This window comes from Lemur catta, chromosome 10 (assembly GCF_020740605.2).
Source record: "Lemur catta isolate mLemCat1 chromosome 10, mLemCat1.pri, whole genome shotgun sequence".
Classification (NCBI taxonomy): Eukaryota; Metazoa; Chordata; class Mammalia; order Primates; family Lemuridae; genus Lemur; species Lemur catta.
In genome coordinates, this window is record NC_059137.1 from 87,261,358 (window position 1) to 87,279,324 (window position 17,967).

The following is a 17,967-nucleotide window of genomic DNA, read 5'->3' on the forward strand; positions in this document are numbered from 1 at the left end:
AGGGCCGACGCCGCCCCATCCTCTAAGCAGGTCCTTCCCAGCAGGGCTCACAGCCCTTCCAGGTCGTGGCCTCAATGGGACAGGTAACGGGAAAGGAAGGGCCCAGATGGGGTCAAACACTTCTGGAGAGAAAGTAACGCCCGCGTGAGAAGAAGGGCAGAGGGCCGTGGGGCTCAGGCTCCCCCAGCCTGCCCACCCTGACCTGTGCGGGCTACGCTGCCACCGCGGCCTCGGGCCCACAAGCCGGGACGGACCTTCCCAGCCTGCGGGCCCCAAGGTGGGCACCTGCGGAGGGGCAGCACTCGGGCGTGCGCCGGGCCACAGTGACCCGGCTCCGACAGAAGCTAAGGCCCAGCTCCACGGCACTCCACGGTCATGGGCAACTCCTCCTGTCCACTGCCTGCGTCCCCTGCCAGACATGCTGGACCCACAGTGGACACAGGCCGCCCGAGGCTCTCGGAGCTCAACAGGAAACGGGCAACAGCGTAAGACTCTTAGGAGCTTCTGGCAGTTTGTTTAGAAGTTCTAAGAAAGAGAGGAACTGGCTTTGCTTTCCCTGCCCAGTGGTTTCCCTCCCACCCCAGGCAGCTCTAACGTGCACTCCCCTTCTGTCCGTGTCTGCTGATCATTACAGTGACCACACAGGGACACCAAGGCCGCGGAGCTGCCTGAGGCCAGGGATGCCCCTAAAGCGTGCTGCGGGCCGTCCCCCCAGCTTTCGTGAGCAGACACCCAGCCGAATATTTTCCAGTCCAGGGCAGATGCCTCCCGTGCCCCAGGGGAGTAGCCCAGACTCTCAATCTTTTCTTCTTTTAATCATCATGAAGTAAGTCATTAAAACAACTACTGTTCTGGAAGCTCTGAAGTTAATTTTTTTCTTCTTAGAGACAGGGTCTCCCTCTGTCGCCAGGCTGGAGTGCAGTCACAGCTCTCTGCAGCCTCTAACTCCTGGGCTCAAGTGATCCTCCTGGCTTGGCCTCCCAAAATGCTGGAACTACATGAGCCATCACACCCAGCCCAAAGTTAATTTTAAAAAAATTTCCAAATGTCACATATATCACCCTCCAAATTGCCAGCAGAAACAGAAGCAATCCTGAATGCCATGGGTTGGCAAACGGGCCTCTGGGCCAAGCCGGGCCCATCAATTTTTATAAATAAAGTTTTATTGGCATGTGGCCCTGCCCACACATTACACACCACCCACAGCCACTTTTACAGCACAAGAGCAGAGCTGAGCAGCTGTGACAGACAGCCCGTGGCCCACAAGGCCCAGAACACTGGACATCAGCTCTGCACCTAAAGGGCTGGGTGAGCCCTGCTGTATACTAGGAGCAGCTCATGCAGTTTACGGTCTCCCTCAGGAGACTGAGCAAGGAACAATGAAAGCATGAGATGGCTCGACCCAGGGACAGCCAGGACAGCTGTGCACGGTAAAGGCAGAGAGAGAAGACCGGGTGGCTGTGGGGGAGGCCCTACCCCGCCGCCTGCCTCTAGAGGAGACAGAGATGGACGGGGCACAGGGACTCACCTGTGGCCTGGCAGAAGAGGTGGAAGGTCCCCAGCGCATGTACCTGCTGTGCCTGGTCACTCAGGAAGGGCGGCAGCAAGGAGACCCGCGAGCTGCTGTCGGGCCCCGAGGCCGGCCAGAGGCTCCGGGGAGAGGAAGGCGAGTCGGGGCCCAGACAGGACAGGGAGGAGGAGCCAGAAGGAGGGAAGGGCTTAGGAGACGAGGCTGCGAGACAGAGGACAGAAAAGAGAGGGGCTGAGGAGGGAGCCCAGGAGCACGTCACAGGGCAGAGGGCAGAAGACAGCAGGGACAGACACGCGGGACAGCAGAGGGGAGCCTGGCCGTGCAGGGCAGCCACCGGGCACGGGCTGCGTGGCCGCCACTGAGCAACGTCCTGCCCAAATCAAGGATAGAAGCTTCTCATTTATTCGGGTACTTTCCAAATGTACACAATTCAAAGTAAAAAAATAAAAACAAGGTAAATCTTATAAAACACGAATGTTTACACCAAAATGGTCCAATCACATCACGCTGGAAGACGAGACTGTCCACACAGGCACACAAAGTCCAGAGTTTATTGCTCTCTGCCACGGGAAAAGGTCTCCTCTCAACCGGTATTTACGCGGCAGGGAGACGGAGTGTGAAATCAACGAGCGTTGCGATCGTACCACTGTTCACATCTTCACGACAGCAGCCAGCAGAGCAGGGGTGCACGCTTGGGGGTGGGGCACGGCCACAGCCCGAGGCCCAGCTCCCTGCCCGTGCGGACAGCTGGTGGATTGGGAAGTCAGGGCACGCAGCAGGTGTGGAATTGAAGCAAAAAGAGAAAGGAATGTTGAGAGAACCAAAGGCGTCCCCATGATGGTTCCATCTGCCTGGACCGGAGGTCTTGACCGGCAGCTGTGGGCACCGGCCGCACCGCGCCCTCCTCTCGGCTCTGGCCCCGGCCTCGCCCGAGCCCTCCGGGCCACCCGCCTCTCGGGTGTGGGACAGACCTCCTCTTCAAGAGACCAAAAAGAAAAAGAGAAGGAAAAAAAAATCACAGGAAAAAAGATCTCTCTGAAAACGGCACTTCCCTCCAGGAATAAAGTTAAAAAAAACAAAAAGGTGAGTGTGCTCAAGAGATAGTTTTAGGTCTACATTTCTAAAAGCAGAAAGAATGCATTTAGCAAAAATAAGTTTATCCCTGAGAATCTTAAGCAACGTAAGCCATATTTCATCCCAATATATAACAAAATCTAGAAGATAAAAATCTTCTAAATATTAAAACAGGTGCTTCAGTAATAAAGAAAAATGACCTAAGACATGAACACAACCAAAGCAAAATCCTAAAACAATAATTAAATGGAAGAAAAGGTTCGTGCCAATCTGGACAACAGGCGATAAGTTACCAATCTGATAAACTAAAATGTCATTTCCAATCTGGAATTAATTATCTTTTAGTGGCTGCTATGAGGAGGGAAGCCGAAGGGACGCTCTTCTCAGCCGGTGGGAGTCAAGCTGCCTTGCCCCACTGCAGAAAGGGCTCAGGTGAGTCCGAGCCGTGGCCCGCAGGACTCCTTAAAGCGCTCTGACCGACCGTGGGACGCGACGCTGGTCATTTTCCAAAAGGACAAAGAGAAAGCCAGTCACAGGCTCAACCCAGGAGAACACAGACGGAGGACGGAGGCTGGCTGCTCGATGCGGGCTAACCTACGCAGTGCTACACGAGACACAGCTACCGAACGGGAGGAACACAAACTCCCCACATGTGGACGTGCCACAGCCGAGGCACGGGTGGGGACGTGCGGCCGGCCTCAGTCTCCGTCCGCATCCGAGTCCGCGAACTTCAGCTCACACTTGACGTCGAACGGCTTGTCCTTGGCGGAGAGGTCGTCGATCCTCTGCGAGTCCTCCCTGTCGGTGGGGACCTTGCTGGTGATGGTGTCTTGCTCCGTCTCGTAGCCAGTGTCCAGGGCCGGCCGGGGCTGCTCCCCGTTCTGCTGGGAGAAGCTCCCCGGCTCCACCAACGTCTCCTTCAGGCTCTGCTCACGGTCACAAAAATCCGACTTGGGCTTCTTCTTCCCGAGCAGCAGGGCCGAGCGGAATTTTAAGCAGTGTCCGGGCAGGTAGCCCTGGTAGCAGTTGTAGAAAAAGAGGCAGAGGAAGAGGACGAAGAACAGGAGAAAGAGGGACATGAGGAGGCGGTTGTCGCTGGGCTTGAGGTACATGGTCTTCTCCGAGTGGAGCTGGGGAACCGTGTTGATGACGATCTTTGGTTCGCAGGATGTGCTGGTGGGCGCGGGCTTGGGAGCAGGGGTGACGGCCCTCGGGGAGCTGACCTGCACAGCTGGGGTCGGGGGAGGGAACCCCGGGGTGGACACAGCTGACACTTTCGGGGCAATCCGACTGCCCTCCGTCTGCACAGCCGGCGAGGTGGGCACGGCCAGGGTCCGCGGGACCAGCTTCACCTCCAGGACATGCTTGGCAACCACCTGGAAGACCGTCTTGTTCCTGACCCGCTCCTCCGACAGGCACTGGTACACCCCACTGTCTCCCTCCGACAGGTTGAAGATGAGCAAGTTTTTTCTGCCCACAAGACCGTACTTGGGGCTCTCGGCCTTCAACACGCCGTTCTGGAACTTCCAGAACACCCGGGCCAGGTTGGACTTCTGGGAGCACTTCAGTTCTGCCGTGCCGCCGTGCTTGAAAAAATGCTGCCGGTAACTTTCTTTAACTTTATCTGGAACATCAAAATAAATGCGCACAGCATCAACAACCCTGACTGCCACCTAACTTCTTTAAAAAGTAGGTTAATACCCACAAGATGACACAAGAGCTTCACCCACCGGAGCAAAATGGACTCTTCCAGAACAACTAAGGAGATAAAGACATGCGTGACCAAGAAGCAAAGAGATGAGCCCTGGATGGCAGCCCACGGGGACAAAGAACTTGGAGGCACCTCTGAGCAGCAGAATCCTGTTTCTCACCCCCGCGTCCAGGGAGGAAACATGCCAGGCGGGAGGAGGCTGGGCACACACGCCCGTCTGGCGTCTGGTGGTAGCACTGTGAGTCAGACGTGAAATGCTTCTGTCATTGGCTACGCGGAAGGTCACCCTCTCAGTGCACCTCAGCACCCTCCTGCTACACTTAGTCTGATGACAGCTGTCTTGCTGGGAGGGGAGGGCACAGAACCCAGGGGCACGTCTGCCTGTGGCACCAAGACCGTTGGTGGCGCTGAGGACGGGACATCCCTTCCTCTGGTCATGGTGCCGTTTCCAGATAGCCACAGGCACGGGCACCCCAGGGGGACCCCTGAAGAAATGCCATCCCGGTCCCCCAGCTGCCCTCAGACCACCGTCTCGGGGCTCCTTTCTCCCAGGTACGGCAGGGCCGGGTTCTGTTTCGCGAGCCCGAGCTGAGCAGGAGCAGAGGACAGCAGGGCAGGGGAGCACTCCCAGTGAACAGACACGTCACGCGCTCTCCCGCCACGGAAGGCGTGGAGACAGACCACGGAGCCGGCTGACACAGGACCCGCTTCCAGGAGGACAGAGAAAAACGAGATGCACACACTGCCCCAGAGCGGAAGCACCAGGGAAGGGCTGCGAGGCCTGGCTGCTGCTGCGGCAGGCGGGGGAGGAGGAGCCACTCACCGGGGCACGAGGCGGCGTCGCCACTCATGTCCTGGATCAGTCCCCTGCAAGACAACCGCACTGGTTACTCACCCGCAGGCAGGGGGCGTCGCGTGCAGGCGCCCCGCCCCGTACCTGCCGGGGCCCTCGGCCTGGTGCAGGCTGACGCAGGCGGCGGCTGGCAGGCTCCAGGCGCAGTAGGGGTCCCGGGCCAGCACGCAGTCCTCGCAGGTGCCGTGCTTCGCGCAGAAGGCCAGGGGGGCCTGGACCACGCCCGAGTTGGAGCCCGCGTAGACAAACCTCCTGCCCTGCGCGCGGAGACAGAGAACTGGCGTCAGGCAGTCACAGCCTGGGGGGCTCTGCACCTCTCCACCATCGCGTGGGAAGCCACGGGGACGTCACCCGGGACGGGAGAAAGACCTCCCTAGGTGAGGTCTGAGCAAGCCAGACACCTGGGAGGAACGCAGGTGACCGAGGGTGTGACCTTGGACCCGACACAGGCAGTCAACACTGTCGACTTTGTTAAAACCGAACTCAGCTGGAGGGGTGCCCCACCTATGCCCACCTGAAGCTCAGGGCTCGAGACAGGCTGGCGGGTGGCACGAGGAACCCTCCTGACTCTGCCTGGGTGCATCTGTCTCACCTCAATGTCCCAGAAAACCTTTGGGTTAACATCGCAAGACTCCTAAGTTCACACAACTTAGGGTTTTAGAGTCAAATGAAGCACAACCCTCCTCTCACGGGCGGACGTCAGCCTCGATCCTTTTCAGGAACGTGGTGGGTATGGGGCCTCATCTGCCCAAGTCCCCGCTGCTGCAGACGGCCCGGTGCCGGGCCGGGTCCGCTCTGCTGTTGGCCGCAGACACGGCCAGGGCAGATGAGCCACCCAGCTCCTTCGCTGCCCTCTGCCACGCTGGCCGCAGCCACCACCAGACAGCGAACCCGATGGAAAGCCGCACAGCCGATCCTGCGGGCTCCGAGCGCTGGAGCCGGGGCTGGGAGAGGCATCTGCCACCTGCGCTCACAGCACATCACTCACAACCGCCAGAAGGTGGCAGCCACCCAGGTGTCCATCGAGGGACAAGCCAGATGTGGTCTGCCCGCACAACGGACACCACTCAGCCCTGAACAGGAACGAAATTCTGACAGGCTACAAAACGGATGAACCTTGAGGACATTATGCTAAGTGAAATAAGCCAGTCACAAAAGGACAAATACTGTGTGACTCCACTTATATGGGGACATAGAATGGTCCCATTCACAGAGACAGAAAGTAGAATGGGGGTGCCAGGGGCAGGGAGGACGGGAGTTAGTGCCTAGTGAGTGGGGTTTCTGTCCGGGAAGATGAAAGGGCTCTGGAGACAGCGGGTGGTGACGGTTACAGCCACACAGCGTGACTGCTCAGTACCCCCGAGTCGTACAATGAAAAATGGCTAAGAGGGTAAATGTCACGTGATGTATCTTTACTGCAATGAAAAGCAAAGCCCACACTTGTCATCAGGGCGGACGAGGTGTGTGTGGAGGGACAGTGCCCCTCCCTGCGGCAGGGCATGGGGGAGGGTGTGGTGCTGGCCCCTCTCTGTCCACTGACTGCCCTGGGAGAGGCTTGATCGCTGCAGGTGGCGGAGGGGGGGTCAGTCTTTTTACCACTGAGCAGCCACTCCTGCTGCCACGGCCGTGCAGCCGGGCACGCCAAGCCCCGCGGCCCCAGGGGAAGCTCTGGAACCCCCAGCATGCAGGATGCATTCCTGCCTCTCCCAGGCCACTCAGTCCTGTCCCCACGAAGCAGAGGGCCCTGTGGGGACTGGCAAGGTGGGTGGTCCAGCAGGACCACCATGCGCTTCCCCAAACCCATCAGCTCTCCCTCGTGAGCCCGAGGTCCCTGTCTGACCAGCTGCCTGGTATGGCCAGGTGACTGAGCTCTGGCTGAGCAGGTGAGCGCAGGACTGACCTGTAACTGCCTCCCACCCAGGCCCCCCCTTCCCTACCTCCTTCCGCCTTTGAGGATCAGTCCAGTCCCTACATGCCCTGGAAGCCTCCGCCAGCCTGGGCCCCTGACGACCACGTGGAGCAGAGCCTCATTCTCACCAGTGTCCACGCCGGGGCCGGCTGCTACTCTGACGGGTACTGCACATTTTGGAGACCTTCCAGGTGTCTGCCTCAGGCTGGCCGAGGCGACTGAGCACCGTGGCAGCCCCAGAAGGGCATCTGGGTCGCTTCTTTCAACAATGAGGCTGCGTGGGCCCGGGGGCAGTTAAAGCACCGACCCTTCAAATCTCCTGGGCTCCCCAAACGTTCTGGAGACTGAGAGGCAGAACCAGCACAGACGCTGAGTACTTGGCAGCTTGTAACTCACTCAAGCGATTTCACTTCCTTTCCCTCTCCGAGCCGAGGGAGGAAACACACTGCAGACAGGGGAGGTAACCACGTGCCAGGACTTTGCTGAAAGTTTGTGGATACAGAGGAGGGGAAAGGATGGAAGATTCTCGAGGGATGTTTGCAAATATGTGCCAGCCCTCTCCAGAGGGCAGCTCTGCTCTTGCCCGGCTAGGCAGGGGCCTCTTCCTCTGCCCACTGCCTAGGGACCCCCCAAGGTGGGTGGAGGCCCCAGCAGCAGCGAGCTGCAGGAGGTAGCCCCCTAAAGGGCTGGCGTGGTTGTCCACCCACCCCTGCCCAGGGCCGCTTGGGAGTCTGCAGGTCAAGCCAGAGATTCTCCTCCACAGAGGAAGGTTGCACAGGGGGGTGATGGCCCAGGCTGATGTGCTGGAACAAGGCTTTAGAAACGGTGCAGGCAGGAGAGGTTGAGTGACAGGCGGCGCCCAGCGCTGGGGGCTTGGCAGTCCCAGGGACAGCGCCAGAAACTGCATGCACAGCCGAGGGCCCATTAGCTCAGCTGGTCACAGCGTGGTGCCCATTAGGCCAGCAGGGGAGACCCCAACACAGACAGGCAAGCGTCCTCTGCCAGTCAGAGGGCGGGGCCCTCCCCAGGCCGGCTGCCTCCCACTAGTGAGCCCTCAGTGGGACATCTCTTGGCGGGGGCGAGCCCCTCTTGGGAGCACTGCACAGGGGAGGAAACTGAGGCACAGAACAAGGCTGGCCTGCTCAGGCTCGCAGCCACCAACGGTGGAGCTGGGGATTTGGGCCACCTGTGCTCTGTCCCCAGCTACGGCACACCCCAAGGCCACCGACCTGAGACGGGATCACAGACTATGGCCTGGTGGCCAAATCCAGCCCCCTGGCTGTTTCTACCCCGCCGGCCAACCAAGAATGGGGTTTACAGTTGTAAGTGGTTGAAAAAAAGCCAAATAATATTTTGTGACAAATGAAACTTTCCAGAGCTGCAAAGCTCAGTGTCCACAATCGGGTGCCCTCCTGTACGGACTGCTCTCGCTCCCCAGGCCACGGCAGTGCTGGGCAACTGCGGCCAGACCACACGGCCCTCGCAGCCCCAGGGCCCCACCGGCCCTACAAGAAAGCTCGGCCACCCCACGCAGGAGGCAGCACCCCGTCAAAGCCGGGAGGGCTCCAGAGGAGTGACGCGCCACCTCGCTCAGGGAGCGTCCACGCTGTGACTCAGCTGCACCCACATCACACCCCAGTGAAGCGGCCTGCAATCTTGCCACGCTCAGGGCACCAGAATGCGTTTCGAGAGGGCACAAGCGCACCTCACTACAGCCCATAAACCTGCAACAACCCCTCTGTGGCCTCCTGGCAACTCCGGGAAGAAAGTTGTCTCCCAGGTCTGTCTTCTCTCCCTCCCAAACTTCAGATCCCGCGGCGCACGGGACAGGTCAGCTCATCGGGGCCAGACAGAGGGGCCTGCAGGTGCCTAACTCCGCTCGGCGACTCCTGGATCAGTGGATCACTGCAACTCGAAGCCGCCAAGCAAGGCGGACCCCCTCGCCCAGCCGCCCGGGTCACTGTACCTTCTTTGAAGACAGCAGCAGGGTCTGGACCGGCTCTGCATCCTGGAAAAGCTGGGTCTCCTCGATGATGTGCACGTCGTTGTCCAGGCTGACAGCTTTGTGCAGCGCTCCCCGGTCTGCGAGGGCAAAGGTACAGGTCAACAACGCGGCCCCGGAAGGAGAGGCCAAGGACAAGGACAAGGACTGTGGAGGCAAACACCCTCCCCTTCTTCGTTCCCTAGTCATTCCCTCAACAAGATACTTGGAAAAAGATGACGGTTTTGCATGACAAAATCAAAAGAAAAAGCCTTTGGAAAAATAAACAACTGAAATAAACAATCAGACACTCAAGTGTTATGGGCTATTTCAGTTTTTTTCCTTTCATGAAAAACGTTCCGTTGTTGACTCCAAAACAATCCTTCATCAGCAAAGTCGACATTACAGCGTTTGAGACTGCATCCCACAGGAGGTGACTCCCGAGTTCCACCGGCCCTGGGGGTGTCGTCCAGAAGGGGCCCAGGCGGGCAGGAGGGGCAGGGCACAGGCGGCCTTAGCTGGGAGGCTCCAGGGGGCAGGCCATGGGGCCTCGCCAGCCACCGTGGCTCCTGGTCCCCATTCTCTGTTCCAGAAGGGCTCGTCTCAGAGTCTGCCAGCCAGGGCCGATACGGCAAGTCTCAAACCCAGCTCCTCGGCCGGGGAACGGGGATGTGGTCTTCTGCCCGCAGTCAGGCAGCACCGGGCTGCTGCACCCTCCCAGGCCAGCTCTCACACCCGCCCCTGCACGGCGTCACCCGCTAGCCCAGCCCAGCCCAGCCCCGGGCCAGCACCTGACTTCTAACAGGTGTCCAGGTGGCTGGTGGCCACCCAGATCTGAAAACCACTACATGCGGTGACTTCTCAGAAGTCCTTTCACACTGTAAACAAACTGCTTGGGTCACCCTGAGGGAGACTTCTGATCCCAGGTAAAAGAGTGTTTGGACTTTCTCATTTTCCTAGCAAGACACAGACACACTACCTCTGTCGAGCCTTCAGAACCCACCTGTGCTGACAAACATGACGTCATAGACGGTCCCGTCCAGGGCCTGGGTCCTGTCCACCACGATCTGAGTGTAGTTCACATCTTTTTTGATTAGCCTGGGCCTGTTGTCTATTGGGGTCACTGAGTCATCCATCAGAGGGTGGTCTTTGACAAACTGCAGCGTTTTGTCGGGTAAATTCAAAGAGCTAGTATAGTTGGCCGCCCGTGCCTCACTGTCGATGCACTGCAGGCAACAAAGCCACCGGCTGTTAGCGTGCAGCCCCCAGACAACCAGCACGGCGCCGCCACACACAGCTCGGGCCTTCCCAAGGAGGGTACCAGTGGGTCCCAGAGGTGGCCTTTCCCCCGGGATCCGAGGACACTGTTACAAAGTGTATCATAAGACAGAATTGGATTTCATGATACGTAATCAGTGGAGGAATTTTTATCCACTTATAAATGAAAAATACCAAGCTTCTGAAATTGAAAAACAGAACACTTACTTGTAGTGTTTCCATGAGAAGAGAAAAATGCTAAATGCTGCTAAAAACAGCCCAGTTATAAATAGAATAAAAGATAAAGGGCGTGCAGGATTCCTTTTCTGTCCCAGCTCCCTGCTGTGCGTAAACCAAAATCCGTGGCCAGAAGCGAACACGTAACTTAACAGAATGCACAGAAGGCAATGACATGCTAGGGACAGATGCCCCACAGAGGGGACGAGGACACTCCACTGAGGGCCTCACACGCTGCCCCCGGAGCAGGCACAAAGCAGCCTAGAAACCTGCACTAATTGCACCACAAAAGTCATTATTTCCAGGAGGAAGAACTGTGACTCCTGTTGACCAGTGGGCAGCAGAGCTCATGCAAGCGCAGAGGCCTCTGCCAAGGAATCGTGTGCTCCTCGGTGGGAAACTGAAAAGGAAATGGACCCAATTGTGTTATGCAAAGTTAATTCTGCAAAACAGTCCGTGCCAGCGGCACAGCCTTCCTGTCCGGGCAGTATACAGTGTGGCTGTTCTGTAACACGCAAAAGGGAAGAACACAGAAAAATGACGGACGGGCTGTGCTCACTGGCTCCCCCAGTCCCCACGGACACCCAGCTCGTCATGGAGACGGCCCCGGCACGGCCAGGCACCCAGGCTGTAAGGAGGCTCCTGCTCCTGAACCAAGTCTCACGCTCTGGGCCTTGGAGGGGCAGAACGATCACCACCCTGCCCCCAGTCCCTGGGCCCCACTCACCGCTCCGGGCCGTGGCTTGGGCACTGGGCCATTGTAGCGCACCCACTTGGTGTGGGACTGCTCCACCGTGGCGCTCTGCATGTACTTCCCTTGGGAGAAGACCTCCTCCACTGTGGACAGGTTGTAGGCGCACACCGCCGACAGCCCCACGTTGTTCCTGGGCAGGGGACGGGAGGGACGCATCGTGACTGCCAGGTGGGCAGCAAGCGAGGTGGGGCACAGACGCCCGCCCAGACACTTACAGTTGCGGGGTGAAGACTGCATAGAACACGGGCACCTTCAGGCCCGGGGCCCTGAGGACGAAGACGTCCCGTAGCACGTTGAAGACCAGGCTGCTGTCCGGCCGGGAGCAGATCAGTCTGGCCTTCAGGAAAGAGGTCCACTTCTTCTGTAAGGTCCTCAGGCCCCCCTGGTCCCCCTGAAACCCCAGTGACAAGACGTGGGATGAGGAGAGAGGACCCCGTGAGCAGGCACTACACACAGCAGTGCAGCCCGGCCCGCCCCGGCACAGCCCAGCACTGCCTGAGCCCGCCAGGACAGGGGTGCAGTCCCTGGGCCCCCAGCACTACTTCCCAGTACCAGCTGGGGCCAGAGAACTTTCCCAGATTAAAACACAAAACAAAACAGACAAAAACTCTCTTGCTGAAAGCTCATTCGATTCCAGCTGAAACAGCATGGGTGCGTGTGCCTGGCATTGGCCCCGCAGTGCAGAGGCGAGCCTCCACGCCACACGTTTCCGCCCTCCGCCCTGGGGCTCGTGGACTTGCCGGACACTTGACCTGACGGGGGCTGGGTGGGCGGGGGGCAGCCCCCTCCCGCTGGACGGCACCGGCCCTGCAACCCATCTGGGGGGAGCGCGTGGCCTTCCCCTCAGGGACTCGATCCTCACTTCCTTTCCACCCAGAGGACCTGCAGTGCCCTGGACCCACCAGGTTCTTCACAAACACTCGTCACTGACCTGACCGCTGGGAGACAATTATGAAACATGACCGTGTGAGAGAAACACTGAAACTGTGAAAGCTGAATGTAGAAGACCATATTAATAAAATCGAAGTCCTTACTTATTTTGGGCATGATGAAAACGCCCCTTGTTGCCCTCCTTGTTTCTACTGTGATCACACTCGTTTTTTAAATAAATGGCTTCCTTTTCTTCCTTGATGCTTTACCAAAGAATAGTTTCCAGCATGTCTCTGGTCATTTGACCCATCTGGCTTTCAGGTGCCAGGGGGCAGGTGAAGGGTCCTAAAACACTGGGCGGATGGGGGGCTATGCTCAAATGGCCTCCGCCCAGGAATTCTAACAACTGTGGGGAAAGAAAGGGCAAGGATTCGAAGGGAGGCCAGAAGTGCGCCTGAGAGCCGCAGAGCCCTGGGGTACGAGGAGCGTGCTGTGCTCTACCTCCCTGGCCCCACTCACAGAAAGGCCCAGAGCCAGGTGACAAGTCAAGATCAAGGCAGGTCTGAGCCTGGCTTCCTGCTGGCTGCACAGCTACAGAAGCAGAGGAGACCTCAAGCCCTGCCGGCCAGCGCTGCCCTGAGGGAGCTCCCTGCCTGCATGGCGCCCTGGTCCCGCAGTGCCCACCCCGGCACGCCAAGCACCGGCCTGCCCTGTACACCTGCACTTTGCTAAGATGCTCTCCTGGTCTGCAAGACAGGGAGTGTGGCGGCCACGGGTCAGGGGACACGTGGAGGATTCGGTCAGTGACCGGGCTAGAGAAGGTCTGGGTGGATGCAAAGTACCCACTTTCTCCCTTGGCACGGGGTTGTTAAAGGAGAGATGTCCAAAGCTCCTGCTTTGTGTGCTGCAGGCAGGAAATCCTTGCTTCTGTGATGTTCTCGTGGTGATCACTACAGAAGGGCCACGTACCAACTGTCCGTCTGACAACTTCCACGAGGGATGCATGTCCACTGGCTCCACGCTGAGCAGCCAGCGTGACAGCAGCTGTTCTGTCTCATGTGGTTTCCTATGGTTTACCTAAGGCCTGTCCCACCTCGTAGAGAAGCTGCCACCTGGGCCACCTTAAGATTTCCTAAAATCAACCCCCAAAGCCATTCTCTTGTGCTGAGAACTGTGCCTACAGTTGGTTACTGTAAAAGCATCCTCCCTCCCCCAATATGCACTTCAAACTGTCCTGACAAAGTGTAGTGCCAGTTCTCTCTCGCTAACCTTAAGCAACCAGTTAATGCTTCACCCTCAGGTTGAGAGAGCCAAAAGCGAAAATTCCAACTCCGCTAGAACGTGATGAATACCTTTCACAAAACCTAGCTTTTTATAATGTAGGGGAGGGTTGAGGAACAAACAAAAAACAAATCTTCTAAGAACATCGAGCCAGTGGTTCACACACAGAAGGTCCAGCGTCCCCTTGGTCTCCGAAACAGCCACCGGAATCCCCCAGAAAGGAAGGGCTGGCACCACACAGGCCCATCAAGAGTGCATCTGTGGCACGAGGCGGTGAAGTGCAAGGGAAAGTGACACTTCAGAGGAAGGTCAGAAGCGACCAATCTTCCAAGCACACCATCGCCGCGGCACAGCCGGGCGGAAGCCAGCAGGCGGCAGTGCTCACCTTGCACACCCTGGCTATCCGTGGGAGCGTCAACCTGAACACAAACTCGTACTCCACAGACACCTCCGTGAAGAAGAAGTAGACCCTGTCATCCTCGCCGTCGGCGCCGTCTGAGCTTTTTCGGATCACGTCGGCAAAGACGAAACTAGGCTCTGTGCGGAGAGGACACCAGATTATCCCTGTGCACAGAGCTGTGTGACTGCCATTACCCACAGGGTCACCAGGCCGGCCAGTGCTTCCCTGCAAGGACGTCTGGCCTGTGCATGTGCCACACCTCAATCATAAACGCCAGGGTCCAGGGACGACGGCTGCTCTGAGCCCAAACAGTGCCTGCCCCACCTTCCCCAGCCTCAGACAGGTGCTTCTGATCGGTGGTTCTGCTGCACATCCCGCCCCAGGTCCACCCGAGCACCCACGCTGGGCCTCTGGACTGGCGTGCACTCTGGGGACTGCAGGGGACCAGGCCACACCAGCCTTGGAAACCTACTGTAAGACAGGCATGCGCTGGTTTAAACGACATGTGGCTGAAATAAACAAACCACCAGATCTAGGTGCCCTGAGACTCTAGCTCCTTGGCTGCCCCACCCTGAGTCACCAGGTGTCCCGAATCCCAGGCCTCAGGATCTGCCCCCAAATGAAGAGGCTCTAAAACCCAGGGCTGCTGGTTGGCACCCACAAGAAAAGCCCCCATGAACAGCGGCAAGCCCTCTACAAGCAGGAGTCGGACGTCAGACATGAGCTGCCTGGCAGTGACAAGGTACTTGGTTGGATCCCAGCCACCCACGTGCCGGAGGCTGGACACAGAGGAGGTACCGATACCAGTGTCACTCCACACTTTAGCATCACACCAGAAATGACACTGTGGCCCTATCTCATAAGTTTGAGTTCTCCATGTCCTATCAGAGTCTCGCCTTCATGAAAGTCTCCCAAATTCATTTGCAGGGAGGACGTGGGATCGGAGGTTGGGGAGAAGCTGTCTTAAAATAAAACAGCATCTTGTTAGCAGAGAAGAAAACAAACAAGGTGGCCCTGGGCTCTGGCTGTGGACTCTGAGCAGTCTCAGGAACGTCCCCACCGCACAGGGGCTGACACTAGCTCGGGGACCCACAGGGCTCGGAGGCAGCAAAAGGAGAGACACACCTCCTGCCCAGTGGCTCTGCTTACCGTTCAGCCAGGGGATTGCGTACTCCGTTCTCAGAGGACTGTGGGAAGAATTTCGGGAGATGATGGGTTCGCTTCCCAGAAAATTATACGATGTCCCAGAATAAAGTTCTCCATCTGCAGAGGCCCCAGGAAAAGAGGAAAAGGAAACCAGCCCCTTAGGCTATGGCACAAATACTGGGACAAACACTCAGCATGTTGCTTTTTATAACCTAATTAAGCCACCTGTCACCAGAGAACGCAAAAGAGGGTCCCCCGACTTCCGGGGCACACACTTCTGCTTCCTGACTCTCCTGTGTTCCTTTGATGTGGCTGATTTTATGTCCACATTCAGCTGCATTTTATGAGTCACTGGGCGATAACTGAACACAAGCAGGTAATTCCCGCATCCAGGAAAATGCCGACGGATACAGCAGCGAGTACCCTCGAGGCCACGGCCTGGATGCCGAGGTGCGAGACCACCGTGGGCCACCGTGGCCTGGGCGCACACCTCCCCCGCAAGCGGGAGCGTCTGCTGGACAGGCCCGACCACCCCAAGCAGCGTGCACCAGCGTGGACGTAAAGTAATGATCGCTGGTGGCGCCTGGTGATCCTTGTGAACAGTGGATCCGAAAGCCCTTGTTGAAGGGTCCACGCAGAGTCCCACACACCTTTTGTGAGGACAGCTAACATCAAAGCAAAGCCACGAAGACAGCACTGAGAAGGAAGAGGACCGAGGGTCCCGCTTTGGCATGCCCCCCAGTCCTCGGGGGTGATGGAAGCTGAGGGCAGGACTCACCAACCATGACGGACGTGTAGCTGTGCGCTGGGTCAAAGGGACACCTTCCTTTGCCATCTTCGTTTTTCCCCAGAAATTTAAAGGATATTAAGCTCTACAGTTGAATAAAAAAATAAAAAGAAAGCACATCATAAAACGGCTGAATCTCTGTAGGAACAGTGCGGCCGTGCACCATTCATTTTACGGATTTGGCATTCCTGGACCACTGAGACGGCAGAGCAAAGGAGCGCCGAGTCTCGTGAATCCCGCACTCCAGACCTGCACCTGGCGTCACTCAGCTCGGGTCTGGACGATAGCACCTCGGTGCCCTTGACACCCTGGCCAAGCTTCTCAAGACCTCGGAGCCTCAGTTTACCCATCTATAAAATGGAGCTGGTAGTGCTGATGGCTCCAGCCAGGGTGAGCTGCATGTAGGACATGCTCCATAAGTGACCCAAAGCCCATGTGCAGAATCTTGGTGCCATACAGGTGGCGTTCCAGGCAGTGGGGAGAACCAGACGATCCAATAAACAGGTAACAGACACACAAAAACAAAAAGCAGCAGCATCCCCACCTCCCTCCTGTCACCAAAGCATATTCCAGGTGGCTCAACGACCCGGACCCTGACAATGGAACTGAGGTGCTAGAACAAAGTGCGGGCCAGCGTTGCAATCCTGGGATAGCTTCATCTGACAGGCAAGCCCAGCATGGAGCTGACGGCAGAAAGAACTGGGACACTCGCGTCCAGGGAAACAACGTGACAAAATTAACCGCAAGTGGCAAATTGGGAGAAATGCCTACAAAGTGACAGATGAGGTGTTTCTGTCCCTGAGCACGTGACAAGTGTGTACAAATGAGTGAGAAAGAGACTCCCAGCAGAAAAACAGGCAAAACCCAGCCGATGACAGAAGAAACCCATCTGGGCAGCCCCGACAGGAAGGTAAGACAGGGCAAGCCTGCCACAAAGCCGGGGAGCACACGGAGAATGGCAGTGGGACCGTCACTGCACCTAGCAGCCTGGAGCGGCAGGAGGGGCGCTGCCCACGGAGGAGGCTGGCTGGGACACCCCAGAAGCAGAGCAGGAGGGGCTCACCTGGGAGGACAGCCACCACTGACACCCCTACAGGCCGGGTTAAACAGCCCACTACACAGGTTGCCACCTGTGGGGTCCGGGAGCATGAACTGGGTGACAACAGACCCCACTTGATACGATCTACTTATTGCACCTCAAAAGGATGTCTGGGGGCCACTGCACAAATCTGAACGGGGCTGGGGGTCAGACGGTATTGGGGAATTACGGTACATGGCTTGAGACATAACGATGAAATTGGAGTGACGCAGGAAAACATCACTGTTCTTAGGAAATGCCTGTGAAGGCATTTGGGATGTCACAGGTCGTAGCTCAGCAAGCACACACACTCGCAGACAGACACACGTGCACACACATTCCCTATTGTGTAATCCAGGTTGCCACTATACACGTGAGTGATTAACTTTTCGGTAGGTGTGAAAATTTTTATTAAAAGTATTAGGGAAAATTACAGGTCTAGATTTAAACCAAATATATATTATAATACAATCCCCTTACCTCAACAATTGACATATTTATGGAATACAGGTTTAAATGACAGTACTTGAAGCTTCCTATTAATTAGAATTTAGCCAGAAAAATCCTTTGATGTGTAAAATGTTTCTAGCATAACTGCATTTTTTTTTTTTTTTCTGCACTGGAACAAGAAGAAACGCCTGTCTTTGCAGACGCAGGGCGGCACCAGCCCCGAATCACTCTCACCCCAGATCAGTCGTCACCGCCAGCACCTGTGCTCAGATCTCACACCCCAAACCGCGTGCGAGTACCGCGTTTCCTAAGCAAGTTTCGAATGAGTTCATACTTTGTCTTGTCATTTATCTCTGACTCATGGTTGGAAAATAGGATTTTAAATTCCAATTAATTTAGGATTCAAGCAAACTAAGCTTTGCACTGCAGCGTATTTTACATTTGTCAGGTGCTCACTAAATCCAGGGATACTTAACAGAAAATGTGCTTCATTTTCAATCCTCGCAAGTACTTATTTAAAACTCTCCTCTCTCTGTTACCAAATTGCTTGTCAGATTATCTGGTTAAAAGGAATCTCTCCCAGCAGATGCTGAAATCTAATCCCTCTCTTTGGGTGACGGTGTGGCGTGGGGAAGGCCCCTCCTGAGG

The 17,967-nt window shown here is 57.0% G+C and overlaps 1 protein-coding gene across 8 annotated transcripts in view; it reads right to left on the reverse strand.

Moving 5' to 3' along the window:
- Positions 1–1,910: 1,910 nt before the first annotated feature.
- Positions 1,911–17,967, reverse strand: part of LOC123645861 (semaphorin-4D) — a 102,913-nt gene continuing 86,856 nt past the window's right edge. For all 8 annotated transcript variants that reach the window (XM_045562372.1, XM_045562370.1, XM_045562368.1 and 5 more), the window contains 10 exons: positions 15,783–15,876; positions 15,008–15,121; positions 13,844–13,995; positions 11,523–11,698; positions 11,281–11,437; positions 10,063–10,285; positions 9,045–9,160; positions 5,254–5,426; positions 5,140–5,183; positions 1,911–4,229 (listed from right to left, as the gene is read on the reverse strand). In XM_045562372.1, coding sequence (XP_045418328.1) covers positions 3,304–4,229; positions 5,140–5,183; positions 5,254–5,426; positions 9,045–9,160; positions 10,063–10,285; positions 11,281–11,437; positions 11,523–11,698; positions 13,844–13,995; positions 15,008–15,121; positions 15,783–15,876 — 2,175 coding nt within the window. In that variant the 3' untranslated portion in view covers positions 1,911–3,303. The remainder of the gene's footprint in view (positions 4,230–5,139; positions 5,184–5,253; positions 5,427–9,044; positions 9,161–10,062; positions 10,286–11,280; positions 11,438–11,522; positions 11,699–13,843; positions 13,996–15,007; positions 15,122–15,782; positions 15,877–17,967) is intronic.